Below are 22,712 nucleotides of genomic sequence, written 5' to 3'. Positions count from 1 at the left end.
ATTAAAATCTCCAAATTAGCATTAAAAATACATAAACAAAACATAAAACATACCTCTGGCCAGAGCTATATTATATACAATAAACAGAATGACTGCATAAAATACATTCAGAAGTAACATATATAAGATTGATTTGTAACTATTTTGTTAGTAAATATAAAACAATATATCACAAGCGCACAGTGCTTCATAAATGCATATCATAAATACATTTACTGAATCTTATCTCAAAAGATGATTGATTTTAAAAGGACAAATGAGATATGACTGCCATTTATGGGAGTAAAAAAAATAAAAAATATATATCTATAATATAAATGCCTAGTGGCGTGTGTTAGTCTGTGTGTGTGTGTGTGTGTGTGTGTGTGTAAAAAATAAAACCAAGCTGCAGCTTGGTGTGTGGAAAAAAAAATCATAAAGGGCTGAAATTTGGTATACTAAGATGTTTTTAATTTGTTAATTTAATTTGTTAATTGTTAAAAGTGTTTATAAAGATTTAAAAAAAATATATATATATTTCTTGAAGGAGAAGTGACAGTTGGGAGTGGTTGGTGGTTGCCAGGGGTGACAGTGGGGAGTGGTTGGTGGTTGCCGGGGGTGACAGAGCGAGAGGAGTGTGATACTCAGGACCGCTGAGAGAGATCCCTGTGTCTGGATAGACATCTGGATAGATGTGGCGATGAAAATGAAGGATGAGGTGATGGAGATGGAGAAGAATGATGAGGTGGTGACATGTGGACAAAACCACGTTAAAAAAGGGCGCTTACGTCGGTAAGTAATGCTCTTCCCCTGAGGAGGCCTGGGCTATGGCCCAAATGCATGACAAGAACCTTTTTAACACCTTAAGTAGCTTGATTTGACTAGAATGCATGAGTATCATGCACGGGTTAACTTGTATATATATATATATATATATATATATATATATAGTTATGAATTGCTTTTGTCGAAGTCAGCAAATTGGATAAAGTCATTTCAATTAAAATCGAACAAACTTGGTTGTCTTTGTCTGAAAAGATGGGTATGGCACGCTACGGCGTGGAAGGGCGTACGCAGCCGCAACACGTGGCAACAACAGTATTTACGCTTTTACATACATTCGCACCAACACACACATTTGTATAATAGTACACATTAATGGTAGTTGCAACACATAGTTATTTATGTCGAAATATAGTAGTGCTTATGTGTAATATTATAAGTTATATGCATATCAGTAAAACATATGGTACAGGTTGAAGGAATCATGTCATGTGTGGTATCATATTAATCCCCTTTACATTTGCGACTGTCTGGTTCACTCTGCGAAGGGATCGCAGAGTGCATACGCAAGTTATTAATGTTAGGGAATTATGGACTATTAAGACTATGAATCTTGGCGGGAAGATCGGAGCATATCCCCTGGAGAGATGACCCCCACCTTTGGATTCTTTAGGTTGAACTAGCCAATGATCGACAACCCCCTGGGCCTTCCTGAAACCTGGACCAATAGAAGCAAGCTATATACCATCTGCATTGTTTAGATTTAGCTGCAAGGGACGTGCAGGTCCTGATTCTCCATGGCAGCTCCCAGCAAAGTAATAGGTGCCTGTGGATAGTCAACAGTCCGAGATCAAGCCAAGCGGGTATGCAGTACCGAAGGGAAATCCATAAGAGAGAGATGTCAGGTCACCAAAGGTCAGATGAGAGATATCCTCAGGAGCCAAATCAGAGTACAAGAGAATAGTCAGGGAAAGCCAGGTTAATAAGCCAAATAGCAGTTACCAAAAGGAGCACTAGAACACACTAACAGGGATGCTGGAGCGAGGTCTGACCCAATACTCTGGCACCCTAATAGTGCCAGAGTCCTGTTTATATAGGGGAGCAGACAGGTCAATTACCGGTAGCGGTGATGTCACAAAGAAACAGCATCCTGTTGCCTAGCAATGGGAGGCGCATGATTCGTGCAGTCGGGACTCCGGCTGGAAGTGACGCATCTGGTTGCTCTGCAACCAGACGCAAGTGAGCTGGACACAGGCAACTGTGCCTGCGCATGAGAAGAGAAGCAGGGACGACTCCTAACAGTTTGCTTTTATGTCTTATATGTGATTTTTCTTATTGGATTAATTTTTGGCTCACATAGTAAGAGTTAATTAAAACAATTAAGGTTAAGAATTCCTTATTGGTTGAAACACCTTTATATACCCAAACATCACACTGTCCGCTAAACACATCCAAAAAATCTGCCTGGAGGTGATGAAACATGGGAAGTGGAATGTTTGTACTAATTCTGGATTTCTACACATTGTCAATCACAGAACCAGGGATGAAACAGTGCATAGCCGAGCCCCATAGCAAACCTTGGTTAAGGCCTGAGACGCTACTGTAGCCACCCAGGTACCCCGCTCTGTTTGAAAAGAGAGGTGGTCTCTTCTGAGCATGCGTGGCTCTTAAGAGGATCTGCTGTGCTCTTTATAAAGCAGAGAGTGGGCATTCGGTAGTGCTTCGGGTGGCTTTGGGTGGGGAGTAGTAGATCCTTGTTTCCATAGAAAATCATTAATCACCTACATCATATGGTGTATGGTAAACCTCTATGAAATACATTATTTGTAAATTAAAAATATTAGTATGGCCACACGAGGCACTGTGTGTTTGGGAGGTTTCTTACTCTAAAGTACCTATCACAGCCCACCCCAGAATCCTTCCTCCCCCTCATGTTTGTGTGTCTTGTCTCTTTCTCTAGCCCCCTTTAATGTGTCTATATCATCTCGCCCAATCTCTGTTCCCCCTTTGTGTTTCTTTCTCCAATGTTTTATGTGTACATCTGTGTCTTGCCCTCCGTCTCCCCATGTTCTCTCTGCCCCCCTTTGTGTTTGTAGGAAACAAATTAAAAATATTTAAACTTTAAAAAAAATATTAAATGCATTTAAAACATATTTGAAAAATTTCATCCATTAAAACAAATGCTTTCTTAAAAGAATAACATTTTTTTTTAATTATACTAATCTAACAGAAAATGTATTGTGACAAACATTCCTCTCTAGAAATCCTGTTTGCCCCTGTGCAGGGACCTCAAAAGAGGAGGGGGGGGGGGCATTTACATTCCTACTTTCAGGGCCCCTCATTAATTCCAGCAGTGCACAGAACCATATAGTGTGCAAATCTGCTTGGTTTATAATACAGAGGAATCCTATCCTCTGTTAGGCAATATATGAATTAACTGCAGCATGTGCATATACTAATTGGGAAAGAAGTTACTTTATCAAAGGAAGAGTCATCCACTTAGGAGCGCACTGTACAAAATTCAAATATAACACATCAAAGTCCAACCACTTTAGTACCACTTCTTTGTTTTAATCAAACTTTTCACTTTTCAGCCTCATTTATGGCATCAATTAATGCCGAGAGTGAGGGGATATCACAACTCATTTTATTACACGTATCACGTTTGGGTGTGTATCGCTTTGGAGTAGATTTCTTGGGATGCTTCTTAAAATGGGTCTCTGTTAAAGTGCAAAACAGAGGTGCAAAATAGGTCCCATTAAAAGTATAGAATAGGACCCACAGACCACAAAACTGGAGTCAAAATGGCCGAAACACCGATACAGCCATAACTTCGCTAAAAATGCACCCTCTCTATCTTACTTCTCTGCACTCTGCAAAATAACCCCTAGGGGGTATATTTACTAAACTGTGGGTTTGGAAAAGTGGAGATGTTGCCTACAGCAACCAATCAGATTCTAGTTATCATTTATCTAGTACATTCTACAAAATGACAGCTAGAATCTGATTGGTTGCTATAGGCAACATCTCCACTTTTTCAATACTGCAGTTCAGTAAATATTCCCCCTAGTTTTTATACTGTTCCACAAAAATGGATGCACCAGTGCACCTACTCCAATCTCGGCACCCACTCCACCCAACCACTAGCTTTGGCCTATGCAAACTTCTGCTCTGCTGCAAATCAAGTGAGAACAAAGCTGATTTTGCACTGGACCTTAGTCGTTTTGCACTTCTGAAATGACTTTTGGCAAGTTCTGACATCGCCACTCTCCAAATACAAATGTATGAAGTGTATATTTTTATAATGTATTATATTGCCTACTATGTATTATATGTAAAATACAATGTGCATTACCCTGTGGAGACAAAGTAAAAATGACTTTGCCACAATATCTATATTTAAATGAGCAAAGGGTTAATTTGTAGACTTTTTATACCTCTGTGTCACAAGAACCACAACTTCCTTCTTACAGCAAGAGGCTTTCCTCCCTCTCTTCACTCAAGATCCTCTGTGACAAGTCTTTGCTTAGTTTGAGAGAAAAGTATCACGAAGAGCTGGTAAGGGTAACAGCTAATCTTACTTCACATGCATAATTGATAAGATTTTAAAATAGTTTTCGGGGACACTTTGTTGCTGAGAGGGTCTATGGAAGCGGATCACGCATGATGCTGTCTAGGTCGGACCTTTCTCAACTACAATCCCCTTCCTGATGTTTAGCAAATTTAACCATAATAAATTTTTCTTTGTATTTTAAATACTCCTATTTAATGCATATTAACATAGAAAGCCCAGTTGATAACAATAAATAGTGATAATTGCATGCTGTGTGCAGAATACGAGGAATTGTGTGCAATTTGTCAATACTGGTAGGTTAATTGACTGTAATTAAATTGACCTAAGTCTCTCTGTCTATATGTATGTTAGGGAATTTAGACTGTAAGCTCCAATGGTGAAGGGATTGATGTGAGTGAGTTCTCTGTACAGCGCTGCAGAATTAGTGGCGTTATATATATAAATAGATGATGATGATGATGATGATAAATATTTTTAAAAATAGGGACATTTCCGGGTCATCTTTAAAACCTGGGACAGTCCCTGGAAATTAGGGACAATCTAAGGAAATAGATCTCCCTGATTTTACCACTATCACTTTTCCTGTGTGTAACTCATGTCCATGTTTTGTCTTACAGTGATAGGCAGCTCATTATCACTACTACAGCATGGAGCTTGCACATTTCATTCAGAGCTCACAAGTGGAGAATGTAAGGTTATGCTGCCCTCTAATGCCTCCTGTGACTGGGACCCTGTGTGTGAGCAGCCACCATTTGTTACTCTCTGCCTATCCCGTGGAAGGCAAAAGACAGGAAAAATGTAATTTATGGCTCCTGCATTGTGCTGTGGATTCAGTAGAGAAGAGGTAACATTCCAAAGTTAGTATTATGTGCAAAAAACATGTACTATGTAAGTTCTGTATGGTGAGAGTATATTAAAACATATGCTATATATATATATGTAGTTGAGAAAAATACATATAGCAATTCTTTTACACTAGAAGTTTGGGGGTATTTTTTGGTTTTGCTTTTGAGAAGCTTTAATGAAGAATTGTTCTTAAAATATTAGTAAACAAAATTTAAAATACCGAAAGCCCACAATTTGATTGACCACACTGGTCTATGGGTAGCAAGCATTAACTTCTTCATTGATAGCAGTAACAAAATTACCATAATCTGACAACTCCAGGTTATAAAAAAAGATGTGTAATGAATACTAACAGAGATATGTGTTATCAACAAAATATAAAAACTGTATATTTTGTTTCTAATGAAATAACTAAAGAGTTCAAAGTTTTTTTTAAATTTTACACAAAATATTGCAACATTATTGTTTTTATCGAAATCACACATTTAATTTAAAACTGGCTGGGCCGAAATGCAAAATGTAGACTTAGCCTTAGCCTCATGTGTCAAACTCCCATTGTCCCATAGATTGTAAGCTTGCGAGCAAGGCCTTCTCACCTCTTTGTCTGTTATATCCAGTTTGTTTATTAGTTTACTATGTTTGTCCCCAATTGTAAAGCGCTACGGAATATGTTGGTACTATATAAATAAATGATGATGATGATGATGATAATGCACCCCTTATAACAATGTTGTCTCTTAAAAAGACAGTAATCCTAATTAGAATACTTTGTCCAAAATAAGAAACCTAACTGACCTGGTGACAATGAAAATGTCAGCATTCAGAATGTTGACACCATGCTTGCTGTCAACAATCAGAATGTCGACATAGTTAAAAGGTCGACATTCAGAATGTTGCCATATTCATTATGTTGCCACGGTTAAAATGTTGACAGTCACAATGTCCACATAATGCATTAGATTTAAAGTGACAATGCCACCACCGTGTGCACTATACAGTAAAATAAAAACAATAAAACAGAGCACAATGTTAAAAAAACACTAATGTGTGCCCCCTCTAACAGCTTAAGATACCACCCATTCAGCTTATGATGCCAAAAGTGTGGGTCTCTCCGAATCTACTAGTACTGGTCCTAGGCTTTGCTGATGGCACTATATCAACGTGGGCTCCGCCTGCCATGATGACAAACCATCCACAGACTGGTCACCACAGGGCTGGATTCCATAAGCAGAGTCCCCATAAAAAAAAATCAGACAACCCTAGGGGTACCCATTTCAAGGTATATGTCTTGAAATTAGCTTGCGTGAAGTCACTGCCTCAAGAAGGGATAGTAACACATTCAGTGTCTGTAACTTTTAATCTGATCACTTGTGAGGCAGTAAAAGCCTGCTCTACTATTGCCTACACACATGATCTCTGTTCATTTGCTCTATCAAGCTCACATATTATTAGAGACATGTACATTGAAGATGGTAAAAATCAAAAGTGCAGGTTCGGTGCATGCGTAGTGAAGCTCAGAAGAGAACTCAGCTCTGATCTTTTGTGAGCATAGTGAGGGCTTGGAGGGCTGAAGCAGCATCGCTGGACCATTACCTAAATCTTTTTATGGAGACTGGAAAAGCACTGTTCCACCCCTATTAGATGCTCTAGAAAATATCGCTGACATTTTTAAATGATTATATCCACTTCTACTTTATCCTTCTTTGAATATATTTTAAATAAACACATATTAAATTTAAAAGAACAAATGATAAAAATCAGGAGTATTACAAGTTATTGGCATAAGGACCCCACATATTACTCTCCCTTATCTCACCTTCTGGGCTCACGCAGAACACTGCTCACCCACTCATCATGTAGGCCACACCCTTGATTTCATGAGATTCTTCATTCTGGATCACCACAAAGTCTACCCTCTTTCCACTCTTTAAGACTCATGTGCTAAGATTACATTTAAGTGTAACATTTGTATTGACCTACATCATCAGAAATGATCTAGCAAATGAGAATTACTGACAACAACTTTGTTGCCTTCAACACCTCTATTATCTAAACTCTTTATTTCCAAAAACTGCCTGCCTAACCTGGGATCTTGAAATCCTAGGGCTAGATTTACTAAGCTGCGGGTTTGAAAAAGTGGGGATGTTGCCTATAGCAACCAATCAGATTCTAGCTTTCATTTATTTAGTACAATTTACAAAATGACAGCTAGAATCTGGTTGCTATAGGCAACATCCCCACTTTTTCAAACACGCAGCTTAGGTAATCTAGCCCCTAATCTTATCACTATCTCTATAAATAGTATATACCATTTATTCCCTGATCTAAAACCTCTCCTGGACTGATCTAGCTATATTTTATACAATAAGCAAATGGATACGGCTTCTTCTGCTAAACTGTGTTACAATTGACCCATCCAGTCAAATGCATGCATACTCTTTCTACAAGTTCTCTTCTATAATCCATCTGCACTGAAAATGGAGGAAAAAAGACTTACGAAAACACTCATCATTTACCGACACCTACCTTCACACTCATCATTAACCATCACCTTACCCCCACACTCATCGTTAACCGTCAATTACCTCCACACTCATCATTAACCATCACCTACCCCAACACTGTTAGGAATATACTTACCTGTCTGCGGCGATTGCTCCGAGGCACCGAGCTTCCGGGTAGCGCTGCTGTGGTCACATGATCCTGGAGGCGGGGAATTCAAACCTCGCTCCTACTTCTGCCTCACTCTGACACACTCCTGTGTCAGAGCAACAAGTTCTCTTGGCGTCTGGCTGTTTCCTTGTTCCTGTGTTCCCCTGTGCATCTTCCTGTGTTTCTCTACTGATTCTCTGTGTACCAACCCGGCTCTGTTATTGACCATCCTCCTGCTGTCGATGGGCTAACCTAGGGGCCGTGACCTGCAGGCCTCCGGCAGCTAAAACCATCCTGCCTTGCGGCGGTTCTTGGAGAAGACCAGGGGGTCTGTTCGACTCTGCGCCCTGGGAAGGCCGGTGTTAATACCAACTGATAGTCGTTTTCCGTTGGACGTAACACACACTCATTATTAACCGTCAACTACCTCCACACTCATCATTAACTATCACCTACCCTCAACTCAATGGGTGGTTCTACATTTTTAGTAGGTCTTAGCAAAAAAAAACAACCTGTGGTTCCCACCAACTCCGCCACTTACAACGGAACAAATTAATTTCTGTATGTTGCACAAACTGAAAGAACATAGCATACATATGCATATATTTCTTTAATAAATTATAGTCATGTAAAATGTGGGTCACTTTCAGGGTGCCTGACAGCAGCACACACCACTCTATCTCTTGATTCTGACAGTCAGTTAATCAAATGCGTTTGAGCTGTGTGGTCCAGACTTCACTATAGTACTGTAATCCATTAGAAGGTCTGGAAGGAGGCTTTTCCATATTTAAGTTCACCACATTCCAGCACTGGTCTGATGTTAGAGCTGGTCAGTTCTGTATTTACAGATCCTGGATAGGAAAACAGGGAAAAGGGTAAGGGCAAGGAGTAAATGATTGGTACAGCAAGATGGTCAACTGGGATCCCTAAGCAGACACTTATGTTGCTTATATAGTAGCACCATCTCTGTTCATCACTTTCAGAAGTGCAACTGACAATTCCATCACCTTTCTCTGCTCACTTGACTAACCCCTGCCCTACAGCTAAAAGCTGGTTTCTCTGTGTCCATTATACTCCACATTATTCAAGCATAAAATATTATACTTCACATTGACTGTCCATCTTGCTTTTTGTCCATCATGCGCCAGAGAAACTATGATCCCAAAAGTAGCCAATTACCAACTCCACATCAAATCTAGAGGAACATGATATATCCTCTTCCTAATCCGTGACCATTCTTCTGCTTTTGACACTGTCTAGTAACACTGTTCCAACAAATGGTCCATTCCTTTTCTATCCATGATACTACACTCTCCTGGTTTCTGTAATGCCTATCTGACTGCTCATTCAGGGCTTCTTTCAATTAAACCTCATCCTTCTTATCCCTCTTTCTGTCAGAGTACTCCAAGAGTTAGTTATTGGCCCACTTTCCAATAATGACTCCGCCGGAGTCTGCAGGGAACACAGGTGATGTCTTTGCAAATGAGAAGTAAACCTCATCCTATAAACATAATAATAACATAATTGTTCACTGGGGTTCAGTAAAGTATAATATTCTTTCTAGACCTGAAAAACAGGTGGCAGCAGAGGGGCTTATTTTCCTGAACTTGCTAGATTGTTCAAGATAAGGATTTTGATTTATTCAATCTCTATCTCTTAAGCAAAAATATTTACAATACTGTTCTCTATGTAGCAGATTTTCTTACTTGGCCGGCAACCTTTGTGCAGAATTGGTCACTTAATTTACCCATTTGATCTGATTGACACACCACTGCTGTTTGCAGCCCCTTCATAAATAAAGTCCAATCAAACTGGTTCCAGTTGCCTTGGATTTTATCTGAAATAATGGAAAACTAGTTTTTAATGAATCTACCAATATCCTCTGCAATCTGGATAATTGCAATCCAATCAGATTTCAACCTCTCTGTGTCTAGTCATAAAAATTTCAAAACAGATCTGATTGCAGTGACCCAATCCAACATATGTGACCTTCTTAACTTAACTTTTTTAAGTTGATTAAGTGCATTAATTAAAAGGTAAATCATGTAGCACAATTATTATTAACCATTATTTAAATAACACTGACATATTCGGTAGCCCTTTACACATTATGTTTAATCATTCTCATCAGTCACTGTCAAGTGGATTTACAATTTAGAAAACACACAATAATATAAACCTACCTGTCTCGAGACACATCTACCTCTGCATCAATAGCATATGCACCTAGTTAACGATAAGTCATCATTATCAGCGCATACTTGCGCCTCCTAACAGGCGTACATGTGTGTTTTTGTGGTTCTGCAAGAGCCGCGGTTGCTTACCTCTTCCCTTTCCTGTCCTGCCTCTCCATGCGCAGGCAGAAGTGCCAGAAACATGCAAGTCTGCATCTGCTTTTTGGGCATGCAATTTCATGCAAGATACACTATACAAACTGGCATATGTCCTTCATTGAAGCAGCATCTAAATGTTCTGTGCACCAATAATGTACACATGTTTGGTATCCTTGTAATTTACAGAAAATAATTCATCACAATAAAGAAAGAGAAAGCCTTATCTGTTCCAGAAAAAACCCCCAATATAAAATCAATTGGGAGAGTAAAAGAAAATTTTCTCTTGACTCCCCCATAAATGCTCTCCAGCCACCTGTTATGCTCCTACAGTGACCTGCTAAAGTTCAGAAAACAGATGCCGAATAATGCTGCGTTCACATTGCAGCCCCGGCAATATCCTGGGTATATGAACCCAGGATAGTGCCAGATGACAGAGCCTCCCACCCCGACAAAATCCCAGGTCGACTGGGTTCACACTGAACACGGGTCTGCCCGGGTCTCCCTGGCAACATCACAAGAGGAGCTTTGATTGACTCCTCTTGTGATGTTGATTTTTTTTTTTTTCACCTATCAATAGTTTTCGGTGAGACCTGAGACTGGCATCTACCCGAGATGGACCCAAGAATAACCCTGCAAAAGACACGGGTTCAATTCCTGAGTCATCCGACCCAGAAAGATGCAGGAGAACCCGTTCTCACTCAGCCTTGACCCGGGTTGCCGGCAGTGTGAACGGGGTTTTAGTATAATATAAAATGCCCGGCACCCCTTTTCTAGAAATAAAGATGTGGATATGTGGTGGGGCATCGGGTGCTGTGTAGTGGTAGCAGGGCCGGAGGGGTGAAGTGTGTGAATAGCTACATAGATGCAATAGGAAAGGGTTTGGGAAAACAGCCAGTATCATAGGAACATGGCAGGGGCTGGGCCTGGTGGATCTAAAGTGTTTAAAAGGTCAGGGAAGGATGGAGTCAGAATGCTGCTGAATTTGCAAATTTCCCACCTGACCCCACCCAGTTAAAAGGTAGGATCATCTATGCCATTATTGCTGACACGTTTTTCAGTTCCAAGCGGGTCATCCAGGGAAAGCAGTTGCGTTCACATTGCTATGTTCACATACCTTTTCACTTTTAAGAAGGGCCCACAAACAGAATCGTGGGGGGTCCCTTTGTGTAAAGACGGGATGGAAGGTAGATGGGTACAGTGAGGCTGAAGCTGGAATTTGCAGTTCTGTTCACTGCCATCATGTTGCATAAGGTTATAAAGTAAAGCATTTTGCCACATATGTGTCCCTATCTGTATTTGGGTTAAAGATTCTGGGTTGGTGTTCAAATCAAAGTAAAAAGAGGAGGGAGGGCATTAGCTGTTAGGCGGCTGATCAGCTCCAGCCCTCAAGTACCCCAATCAGGTCATGTTTTGTTCATTTGTGTATTCTCTTGACTTGCCTATAATTGCAGGCAACAATCTACTGTCTTCTTTCCATTTAGGTCATGTTAATATGCTTCATTTAGCATCTGTGGTAGGGCTGCATGGAACATAATGATTTGAAACACTCATACTAGCAATTGTAATTTATAATAAGCAAAACCCCTCAAAAACATTGGGCCTGATTCATTAATGAAGTAAGACAAAAAAATGAGTAAGTTTTCTCATGGACAATCCATGTTACAATGCAAGGGGTACAAATTAGTTTAATATTTTGCATATACGTTAAATACTGGCTGTTTTTTCATGTAGCACATAAATACTTGATAGCTTTATTTGTACACTGAAATTTAAAGTTGATCTAGAACATGCTCTACCTTAAATATAAATCTGCCATCACTTGTTAAATTTGGCTCCCCCTCCAATAGAACATGGTTTTGCCCAGGTGCAAAGTTACCATTTTTTTGCTTTGCTCTCCTTAATAACTCAGGCCCATTGTGTTTACTACAATCATAAGAGGTACCAAGCACATTATTTCCTACTAATTAAATGCACCTATACATTTATTTAAAAGAAAACATTCCCACTAATTAAACACACATAGAACATATGTGATCAGTATATCTGGATACTTGTATCTTTCCTTTAGCTACATATGTCTCTCATAGGACTTTTATAATGTTACTCTTTGTGCCTCCGCTAATTTATTTTCCAGTCTGTGTATGTCTATCTAAATAAGCAAAATGAGCTTCACGTACAATGAAAGCAAACCTTACCATTGATGCCCAATTCACAAATTAAAAACCATTGTTGTAGTGCATAGCTATCAATGGAGAGTGTGTGCTATTGTATAAATGCCTCCTTTCATAGTCATTATAACAGTGCCAACAGGCCAACATACTGAATAAGAGGGACACATAAAAAAACCCCATTATATATAACAGGTTATCTAGTTTTTTCCTAACGAAATAAATCACAAAGCGAAATTAGAGTATATTAAGAGTGGCACATTATTTCTCCCTGTAGTGTCCACAACATAGGTATGCTAAAGAACAAGGAGAGTGATCAAGATGGAGAAGGCAGAAGTAGTTCTGGTATTGTTACCTTGAGATGTAAGGACTTGCGGGTCATCCAGCTGGAGATACCTGGCATGGAGGAGACATTGAATGTTGCTCGCTCTGTGCAGGTCAGTGACAATGTGCCTTATAGTTTAAAGTGCAGTGCCTGCAGTGTGTGGTCATACCTTCAAAACTTTATTTGCCATTTATCAAAGTGTTGCTTATGTTAATGTACACCTATACCCCTGGGGAAATAGGTTTTCTGTTAGAATTCTAACAAATATGTTGTATCATAGTTGCCGACTTTGTGATTCTGTCCTCCGGGAGGACAAGTCACGTGATAGGGGTAGGAGGGGGCGTGGTGACGTCTTTGCGTCACCATATCCACGCCTCCTCTATATAATGCCTAAATTCACGGCATTGAATAGCGGGGGCGGGTCTTAATGATGTGATTAAGCCTTGCCCCCGATATTCAATGGCGTGAATTTCTGCATTTTTCATGATCCGAGAGGGTTGCCCACTCCTCCGGGATTCCAGGAGGATTACCTGAGATTCGTGAGCCTCCGGAAATTCCGGGAAAGTAGGCAAGTATGATGTTGTATTTAAAGTGCTTTTGACTAAGGTTAAAGCATTTTTTTGTTATCATTCTTGATTTCCTGCAAGTCTGCTAGTTCCTGGTTTTGAAGTGGGTGGGCATAGGATAACCTGTAGCCAATCAGATCATCTGAATTACCACAGCAGCACAGATTATTTCAGGTAAGATGTTTGCTGATCTTGTGGGAGGCAATGACTTGCATGATTATTTTAGTAAAATCAGGTTTCACAGCTGAATGTGATAGGCAATATGAACGTGAATAGAAGCAAATAGCAGGCCACAGACTGAGTGCTAGATAGTGGGTGGAAGAGGGTCTTCCAATATTACACAGTAGTGATATGAGGCTCCTGTCAAACTGCTGCAGAAACATTGCTTGGTGAAATGTACTAAAATATAATCATTATCAGCAGCAGCTATTTATAACAAAATGTATGTAGCCAACTCAGTGCTGCCCTACACAAAACTGGAGCAACATTTAATTTTTGCCATAATCTGAAAAAAAAAATAATTGTATGCAGTTGTGAAATGTATTCTTAGTTGGGCTGTAATTTCAATGTAGTTTAGGTGTTTGAAGTGGTTAATCATTGTGCGATTCTTATGATTTTATGTCCACAGGCTCTCTCCTCTCTGGATTCCATTACTCTCAGTTACCCATTTTTCTTCAGACCACCAGGGTGCAAGTTGGGGAAAGGATGGCATAGAGACACAATGGAAAACTTTTTTCACAAACTTAAAGAGCAAGTAAAGCCACTATTTTACTCTAACGTATCAACGGCTGTGTATTATTGAACTGAATATATGAAATAACTTGAGTATTTATACTTGACTAAATTTGTCCACCAAGTGCTCTTTAATTCACTGCATTAATATACTATGTTATGATGGAGATACTCCTGTAATTATATAAGCAGATAATGACTGACAGCTAGGCAGGCTTGCTTTTCCATGAACACACTGTGGATTGGCTGATTTGTATAGAGGGGCAGGGCTAGTGGTCTGTCAGCAATTAAAATGCCTTAAGAATGAATTTGGGAGGAGCTTCAGCTGTTTGCAATAGAAAGGAGGGTAACATTTTATTTTTTAACAGAGGAATAATGGAATGTCTAATTATCACTGCAGCATATATTTCACCTTCATATTTCATATCAGAACATTTAGCTTTGAGGTTTAGTGGTCCTTTCAAGCTGATATAACACCATTATAAATGAATGTCTTTATTTTTTTTCCATGTTGTAACTGTGATTTTGACACCAATGTTTAATGTGTCTCTTCCCAGACTGACACTTGGAGATTGAGTCAAGTGAATGAACATTTTAAAGTTTGCCCTAGTTACCCTGCAAAGATTATTGTGCCTGCATCTTGTTCTGATGACAATCTGAAGAGGGCTGCAGCTTTCAGACAAGGCCGCAGATTTCCTATATTCAGTTACTACCACCAGACCAACAAAATGGTATGTTATACAGGGTACAGTGTACAATTCTCACTAATTTCCAGGGTCAATTCCATATTTCCCTGACTTGTCCATGGAATTTTTAGTTTCCCACAAGGTCCCTGTGTTTTTGCTGTTGAAGAACTGCGCTATGCCATTTTTCTTCTGATGCGTGATGATGAAGGAATCTACAGAAACTTTCTCGGAAAGCAGGACATCACTGGTGTAAATCTTGTACCTTTAATGATTTCATCACATATACTGCTATCTACCACTCCTATTGAAATGCTGTGGACATAGCAAAACAAACATACTTCTAACCCTTCCACCTCAAACCCTCCAACTACCATCCGTACCCAGGCTGCTTCCTATTTCAAGGACAAGATTGATAAGATCTGACTTGAAATAGTATCATCTCCCTCAACAAGCAATCAGCTCAATTTCTTTGCAGCACCCTCTGACACCCTCTCTTCATTTTGTCCCAGAAATGAAGAGGAAGTATCTACCCTCTTCTTATCTTCCTACTCTACCACCTGTCCACTTGATCCCATACCCTCACAAATTGGTAGGTCCCTGTCACCTGTGCTCATTCCACCTCTAACTAAATTTTGTAATTTCTCTCTCTTTCTACTGGTATCTTTCCATCAGGATTCAAGTATGCAGTGATTACTCGTATTCTGAAAAAACTAAATTCTAACCCAAACTCTGTCTCAAATTACCGCCCCATCTCTCAGCTCCCATGCCCATCTAAGCTTCTCGAGAGAATTGCCTACACTCTCCTCACACACTTTATTACAGCAAACAACCTACTGGATTTTCTTCAGTCAGGCTTTTGCTCTCAACAATCCACAGAGACTGCGCTGACCAAGGTTGTCAATGATTTGATCACAGCTAAAACTAAAGACCATTACTCTCTACTAATTCTCCTGGATCTCTCTGCTACATTTGACACTGGTGATCACTCTCTCCTCATACAAATGCTACAATCCCTAGGTCTTTAAGACACTGTCCTATCCTGGTTCTGATCCTACCTATCTAATCACTCTCTCAGTGTTCATTTTTCTGGATCTACCTCCGCTCTGCTTCCTTTTTCAGTCAGAGTACCACAAGACTCAGTCCTGGGTCCTCTACTATTCTCTATCTACACCACTTCCCTTGGAAAACTAATAAGCTCTTTTGGATTTCAGTATCATCTCTATGCGGATGATATACAAATTTATCTATCCTCTCCTGATCTCTCACCATCTGTTTTGTCTCGCGTTACTAACTGTCTTTCTGCCATTTTGTCTTATATGTCATGTCGCCAACTCAAACTTAATCTTTCAAAAACAGAATCATTTTCCCACCCACCAACACAAGCTTCCTGCTGACATTTCTATTTTTGTTGGCAAGCTCACTGCCTAGGTGTGATCCTTAACTCACAACTATCCTTTGTTCCCCAAATCAACACTATATCTAAATCATGTTAGATACATCTAAAAAACATTGCCAGAATACACACATATCTCACTCATCTTCTCCCGCATCGACTATTTCAATTCCCTCCTTACTGGTCTTCCTATTCCCTACAATCTATTTTGCACACAGTGGCTAAATTGATTTACCTTTCAAATCATTCTTCCTCTGCTGAGCCACTCTGTCAGTCTCCACATTTCTTGCCTGTTTTTCAACGAATCCAACATAAAATTATTCTACTAAAATCCAAGGCCATCAACAAAATTGCACCAATATACATCTCTCGCTTGTCTCAAAATATCTCCCAAGTCGACACCTTCGTTCTGCACAAGATCTGCGTCTCTCTTCCACTCTCATCACATCCTCCCATTTCCGCTTACAGGACTTTTTTCAGGCTGCACACACTCTGTGGAATTCCCTCCCTCGCACAATAAGATGTTCCTTCAGTCTTCAAACCTTCAAGCATTCTCTGAAAAACCACCTTTTCAGACAAGCTTATAATATTCTTCAATCACCCTCTACACAGCTAACACAAGATATCAACCCTTTGACCAACATTGCTGTGTGACTGATCATATGGCCCACTCAATACTTTTAATCTTTGCATTCTAGCTGGACCAATGTGGAATATGATGTAGCACTTACCCTTGTGTATCAAACTCCCATTGTCCCATAGATTGAAAGTTTGCAAACAGGACGTTTTTACATCTCTGTCTGTATGTATTATCCAGTATTGTTTTATTACTGTTTGTTCCCAATTGTAAAACGCTACACAATTTGCTGGAGCTATATAAATAAATGTTGATTATGGTATTGAATTTGGTCCTAATAAGAACAATATGTGCATTTTGATTTATTGCAGATTGGTGTTGGCAATGCAATGAAAATGTATCATGATAGTATCCATTTGTAATATTGTGTTAGGTTTTGAAGCATTATGTTTCTGCCTGGCCATATAATGTGGAAATATACATATTCTATGGAAGTTGGTTTGAAACACTGGCAATTATGCACAAGGTTATTATTATCGTTGATGTATAAGGTGCCTCAGAGCTCCACAGTGCTAGACAGTGGGAATCACAGGTCATGCACAAAACAATGATATACAAAGTAGACAAAATGAGTACAAATATGAAAACAAAGGAGGGTCTTGCTCACAATAGAGCTTATATTCCAATTGAAACAAGAGGAATGAATCTGATTGAAGATTGGGATATTTGTGAGGGTGCATTAAGTAAAGTAAAGGTGGGAGTGGGGCAAGCTCTAATAAACAAATGGGTTTTCAGAGAACAGTTTAAGATTTGGGAGCTGTTGGAGAATCTGATTGGGCATGACTGGGCTTGGTTCCATAAATGGGTAGCAGCATGGTAAAAGACTTATAAGAGGGAGTGAGAGGTGGTTACCAGAGGTGCAAGTCAGAGGTAGATCTAAGTCGGCGAGAGGGAGAGTATTTTGACATGAAATTTGGGATATATGACAGGGTAGTGTTGTTGAGGGCTTTGTGGGTAAGGGTGAGCAATTTGATTTGGATTCTGGAGAACACTGGGAGCTGGTGTAGAGATTTGCAAAGTGGTGTGGCAGATATGAAGCAGTGGGAAAGGAAGATCAGTCTTATTTTAGCATTTAAGATGGATTGAAGCTTTATTAGATGGGTGAGGGGAATGCCAGATAGTAGGTTGCAGTAGTTAAAATGGGAAATGGTGAGAGAATGGTTAAGAGTTTTTATATCATCTTGGGTTAGAAATGGATGTATTCTGGCAATATTTATTTATTTTATTTAATTTTTTTAATTTTTTTATTAAAGCATGTCAAAAGTAATATACATGTTCGTAAAAAAGCAAAAAAAAAAACAAAATGCTCTGCGGCACATTCGATAACATGATGAAATTCTCGTGTTATTGACAGTGAGGGCTTTTTGAGGGGATGTGGTGACTCTGGAAGGAAAATGATAAGCTCTGTTTGGACAATCGAGTTTTAGGCAGCATTGAAATGTCCATATGGAGATAGCAGTGAGAGAGTTGGGTACACGAGATTGTACAGGGTCAGTGTATTAAAGGTAGATTTGGGTGTTGTCAGCGTTGGGGTGGTACTGATGCTAATTGACTAAATTAGTTCCCCAAGAGAAGAGGTATATAGTAAGAAAATCAGATGTCCGAGAAGAGAGTCTTGTGGGCTGCAAAAAGAGAGTGAGAGTGGAGAGCAGCATGTGTTAGAGTTAGAGACGCTAAAGGAGCAGTTCGATAGGTAGGAAGTGAACCACAAAAGAACTGTGTCACAAAGGCCAATGGAAGAAGGGTGTGGAGTAGAAGAGCATTGTTGAAAGCAGCAAAGAGGTCCAGAAGGATGAGTATAAAATGACCCTTAAACATTGTTGTAAGTAGATCACTGATCATTTATGTGAGGGCAGACTCAGTGAAAATGTTGGGGACTGAAGCCCAATTGCAGGGAGTTGAAAATGGAGTGTGAGGAAAGTGTGATAGGCGGTTGTACACATGCTGCTCAAGAAATTTGGAGGTAAAGAGGAGGAGATAAATAGGGCAGTATGGAAGAGAGAGAGCCTGGCCTGATGGTTTGCCTAGGAATGGTGAGATGAGCACATGTTTAAAGGAAGATAAAAATGTGCCAGTGGAGACAAACAGGTAGAAGAAGTGAGCTAGAGGTGGACATGCAGTTGGGAGCAGAGAAGTTGAGAGGGAATATGGTCAAAGGGGCAGGTTGTAGGGTAAGCTGATGAAATGAGTGTAGTGATTACATCTTCAGTTACTGGAGAGAATGAACTAAGGGTAGATTAGGGAATGTAGAGGTGGGTGAGAGGGGTGTGAGGGATTTGACATGACAAAATATCTTACCGAATGGTAAAGATTTTGCCTTTAAAATAAGTGGCAACATCATGAGCTGCAAGGGAGGAAGGGGAAGGAGGTGCAGATGGGCAGATAATTGAGTTGATGGTCACAAAGAGGTGACGTGGGTTTAAAGACTGGGAGGATACTAGAGAAGTGAAGTATGTTTGCATGTGAAAGGGCAGTGCTGATGATAAAAGGATGAATTTATAGAGTAGGAAGCTTGCATAGGAGCGAGATTAAAACCAGTTGTTCTCATCAATGCAGGAGCATTTTTTTTTAGATTGTTTGGTGTGGCATGGGTGAGGTTTGGATCATCAGAGTCTGAGGGTTCTATTTATCAAAGGGAGAAAAGTCCTAAATCTGGCAATAACTGGAGTTTTCACTGGATTTAGGGCTACTCCCTATTTATCAAAGCCTCTGAGGAAGCTCTCTTGACAGTATCATCACTTTTCTCCTATCAATATCGCTACCTCAGTATGGAGATAGGCTAGAGTCAGCAAAGGATATTTTCCAAATTTTTTAAGAAAATATTAACTTTCATTTTAAAAAGTGTCTGTCTGGGAACAGCTTACAGTTCCAGTGCGCATGAGCCATAAATCTGACTGATGCATGCTCAAAAAAGCCCTGCACTGGCCTGGTGAGCTTTATCACTCTTCTTACCAATGCCATTCAATATAGCCGGAGAGCTGAGCATCGCTGAGGTGCACCAGCGTCCTTTTAAATGTAAATTGGATAATAGATTTTCTATAGCTGCAATAAGCAAAGTTGTATCATTTACCTAGCATGCTTTTCAGATCTCCCTTTAAGTTGCACTTTGTAGTTACAGTTACCAACTATCCCTAAATTGCAAATAAAGGCCCAGGTTTTAAAGATGTTTCAATGGACATTCTTGTCCCTAAGCAAGCAAATATATTCAGTGTTAAAGTAAAAAAAATCTCCTATTCTGTATACCATTCTGAAAATTAATTTTTATATTCTAGTTTTATAACATTATGTTCATGGAATAGGAGTGATTAAAAAAAATACAATATTGCCATGCTCAGTGAATAAAGCTCAAATGTTCTTTTAGGTTGCCCAGCACAAGGCATGCTTAGATGTTCAGCAGCAAGGCGCTCCTGACAAATATGGGTAGCTTCTGCTAAAGGTGGCAAAATGAACATTTCTATCTCCTCCCTTCATGTGTCCCAGGTTATGTTGCGCTCTGCACAGCCTCTGGTTGGTCCTACCCAACGTTGGTGTGAAGAAGATGAGATGCTACTCAATGCTGCTCTAATAGGGGAACTACGTGGGTTTATTATTGATATTCGTACTGAACAAGAAGCCAAACAAGCAAGAAGTGCAGGGGGTGGCAGTGAAAGCAAGGACAGATACCCCAAATGGAGGGTGCTCCACCACCCATTAGGGAGGTACGTCTAACTCAATATATTGTACATACTTATCTTCCTCCATAGGGTCTACCTCCAAAGCTAACCAGTATTTGTGTATTTAGGAAGCATGCTCTACAGAGTAGCCTGACACGGTTGGTTGGTGCATGCTATGAGCCCTATCTTGGAATGAGTCGTTGGATCAGCAGGTTACAAGCTTCCCATTGGATGTCCCATATCAAAGAAGCTCTAAGTACTGCAGGCCTGGCTGCTGAATGTATAGAGAGGTGAGCTGGCTGGAACATTGTAGAGAAAGCAGTTGTAGGTGATCTAGAGTTCACAAATAGTACATGGACCTGGGAAATTCTGGTGATGGAGACAGAGGGCCTCATTCTGAGTTAAATGTATATATGTAATAATATATTGAAAACAAACCCACATAAAAACAGCATATTTACATGGATATGCCCAGTCAAACCATTCTTAAGATGTATCCAGCTCTGCACCAGTAGCATATGTGCCAGATTTATGTCAGATATAGTGCTTGTTGTGTGGAGTCTAGGGGTGTTTGCGTGATTAGTGTATGTTGTGTAAGATCCTACAACCATTGATCTATGGTATGTAATATTAATTTTGTTAATTATTTCTATCCTCTTACTGTATTGCATCTTTGTTTTATATACGGTGTTTCTTAATAAAACATAGTACTATTTCTTATTAAGCAGTGTTTACAAATACACTACCTACTAAAAAGATATAGACTTAAGTGGAGTCTCCCTTAACAACATACAGTCATGGCCAAAAGTTTTGAGAATGACACAAGTATTTGTTTTCACAAAATTTGCTGCTTCAGTGTTTCTAGACCATTTTATCAGATGTTGCTATGGTATACCGAAGTGAAATTACAAGTATTTCATAAGAGTCAAATGCGTTTATTGACAATTACATAAAGTTTATGCAAAGAGTCAATATTTGCAGTGTGACCCATCTTTTTGAAGTCCTCTGCAATTTGCCCTGACATGGCTGCCCATTCTTGCCTAATCAATGCTTGGAGTTTGTCAGAATTTGTGGGTTTTTGTTTCTCCACCCGCCTCTTGAGGATTGACCAGAAGTTCTCAATGGGATTAAGGTCTGGGGAGTTGTCTGGCCATGGACCCAAAATTTCAATGTTTTGATCCCCGAGCCACTTAGTTGTCACTTTTGCCTTATGGCAAGGTGCTCCAACATGCTGGAAAAGGCATTGTTCATCACCAAACTGTTCTTGGATGGTTGGGAGAAGTTGCTCTTGGATGATGTTTTGGTACCATTCTTTATTCATGGCTGAATTTAGGCACAATTTCACAATTTAGGCAAAATTGTGAGTGTGCCCACTCCCTTGGCTGAGAAGCAACCCCACACATGAATGGTCTCTGTATGCTTTACTGTTGGCATGACACATGGTTGATGGTGGCGCTCACCTTTCCTTCTCCAGACAAGTGTTTATCCAGATGCCCCAAACAATCTGAAAGGGGATTTATTAGAGAAAATGACTTTTCCCCAGTTCTAAGCAGTCCAATCCCTGTACCTTTTGCAGAATATCAGTCTGTCCGTGATGTTTTTCCTGGAGAGAAGTGGCTTCTTTGCTGGCCTCCTTGACACCAGGCCATCCTCCAAAAGTCTTCGCCTCACTGTGCGTGCAGATGCACTCAAACCTGCCTGCTGCCTTCCCTGAGCAAGCTCTGCATTGGTAGTGCCCCGATCTTGCAGCTGAATCAACTTTAGGAGATGGTCCTGTCGCTTGCTGAATGTTCTTGAGTGCCCTGAAGCCTTCTTCACGACTATTGAACCTCTCTCCTTGAAGTTCTTGATGATCCGATAAATGGTTGATTTAGGTGCAATCTTACTAGCAGCAAAATCCTTGCCTTTGAAGCCCTTTTCGTACAAAGCAATGATGACTGCACGTGTTTCCTTGGTTAATAGAGGAAGAACTATGATTTCAAACACCACCCTCCTTTTAAAGCTTCCAGTCTGTTATTCTAACTCAACCAGCATGACAGAGTGATCTCCAGCCTTGTCCTCGCAACACTCTCACCTGTGTTAACGAGAGAAACACTGACCTGATGTCAACTGGTCCTTTTGTGGCAGGGCTGAAATGCAGTGGAAATGTTGTTTTTGGGATAAAGTTCATTGTCATAGCAAAGAGGGACTTTGAAGTTAATTGCAATTCATCTGATCACTCTTCATGACATTCTGGAGTATGTGCAAATTGCCATCATAAAAACTGAGGCAGCAGACTTTGTGAAAAATAATATTTGTGTCATTCTCAAAACTTTTGGCCATGACTGTACACTAACCATGCAAGCACTTGCGTTAAAAACACCTCTAGACACCATCTTTATTCAT

At 39.9% G+C, this 22,712-nt stretch overlaps 1 protein-coding gene across 2 annotated transcripts in view; it reads left to right on the top strand.

Moving 5' to 3' along the window:
• The first annotated feature begins 2,011 nt into the window (after window positions 1–2,011).
• The window catches only part of LOC142138490 (myotubularin-related protein 9-like), a 32,272-nt gene continuing 11,571 nt past the window's right edge, over window positions 2,012–22,712 (top strand). Inside the window, exons 1-8 of one of the 2 annotated variants that reach the window (XM_075195213.1) lie at window positions 2,012–2,121; window positions 4,236–4,320; window positions 4,954–5,180; window positions 12,613–12,772; window positions 13,855–13,980; window positions 14,516–14,689; window positions 20,155–20,372; window positions 20,456–20,617. In XM_075195213.1, coding sequence (XP_075051314.1) covers window positions 4,984–5,180; window positions 12,613–12,772; window positions 13,855–13,980; window positions 14,516–14,689; window positions 20,155–20,372; window positions 20,456–20,617 — 1,037 coding nt within the window. In that variant the 5' untranslated portion in view covers window positions 2,012–2,121; window positions 4,236–4,320; window positions 4,954–4,983. Of the gene's footprint in view, window positions 2,122–3,846; window positions 4,321–4,953; window positions 5,181–12,612; window positions 12,773–13,854; window positions 13,981–14,515; window positions 14,690–20,154; window positions 20,373–20,455; window positions 20,618–22,712 lie in introns of those variants that run through there. The other variant, XM_075195214.1, reaches the window with a different exon arrangement.

Source organism: Mixophyes fleayi, chromosome 2 (assembly GCF_038048845.1).
Source record: "Mixophyes fleayi isolate aMixFle1 chromosome 2, aMixFle1.hap1, whole genome shotgun sequence".
Classification (NCBI taxonomy): Eukaryota; Metazoa; Chordata; class Amphibia; order Anura; family Limnodynastidae; genus Mixophyes; species Mixophyes fleayi.
Note: the sequence above shows the minus strand (reverse complement) of the source record. Positions and strands in the feature narration are given on the sequence as shown.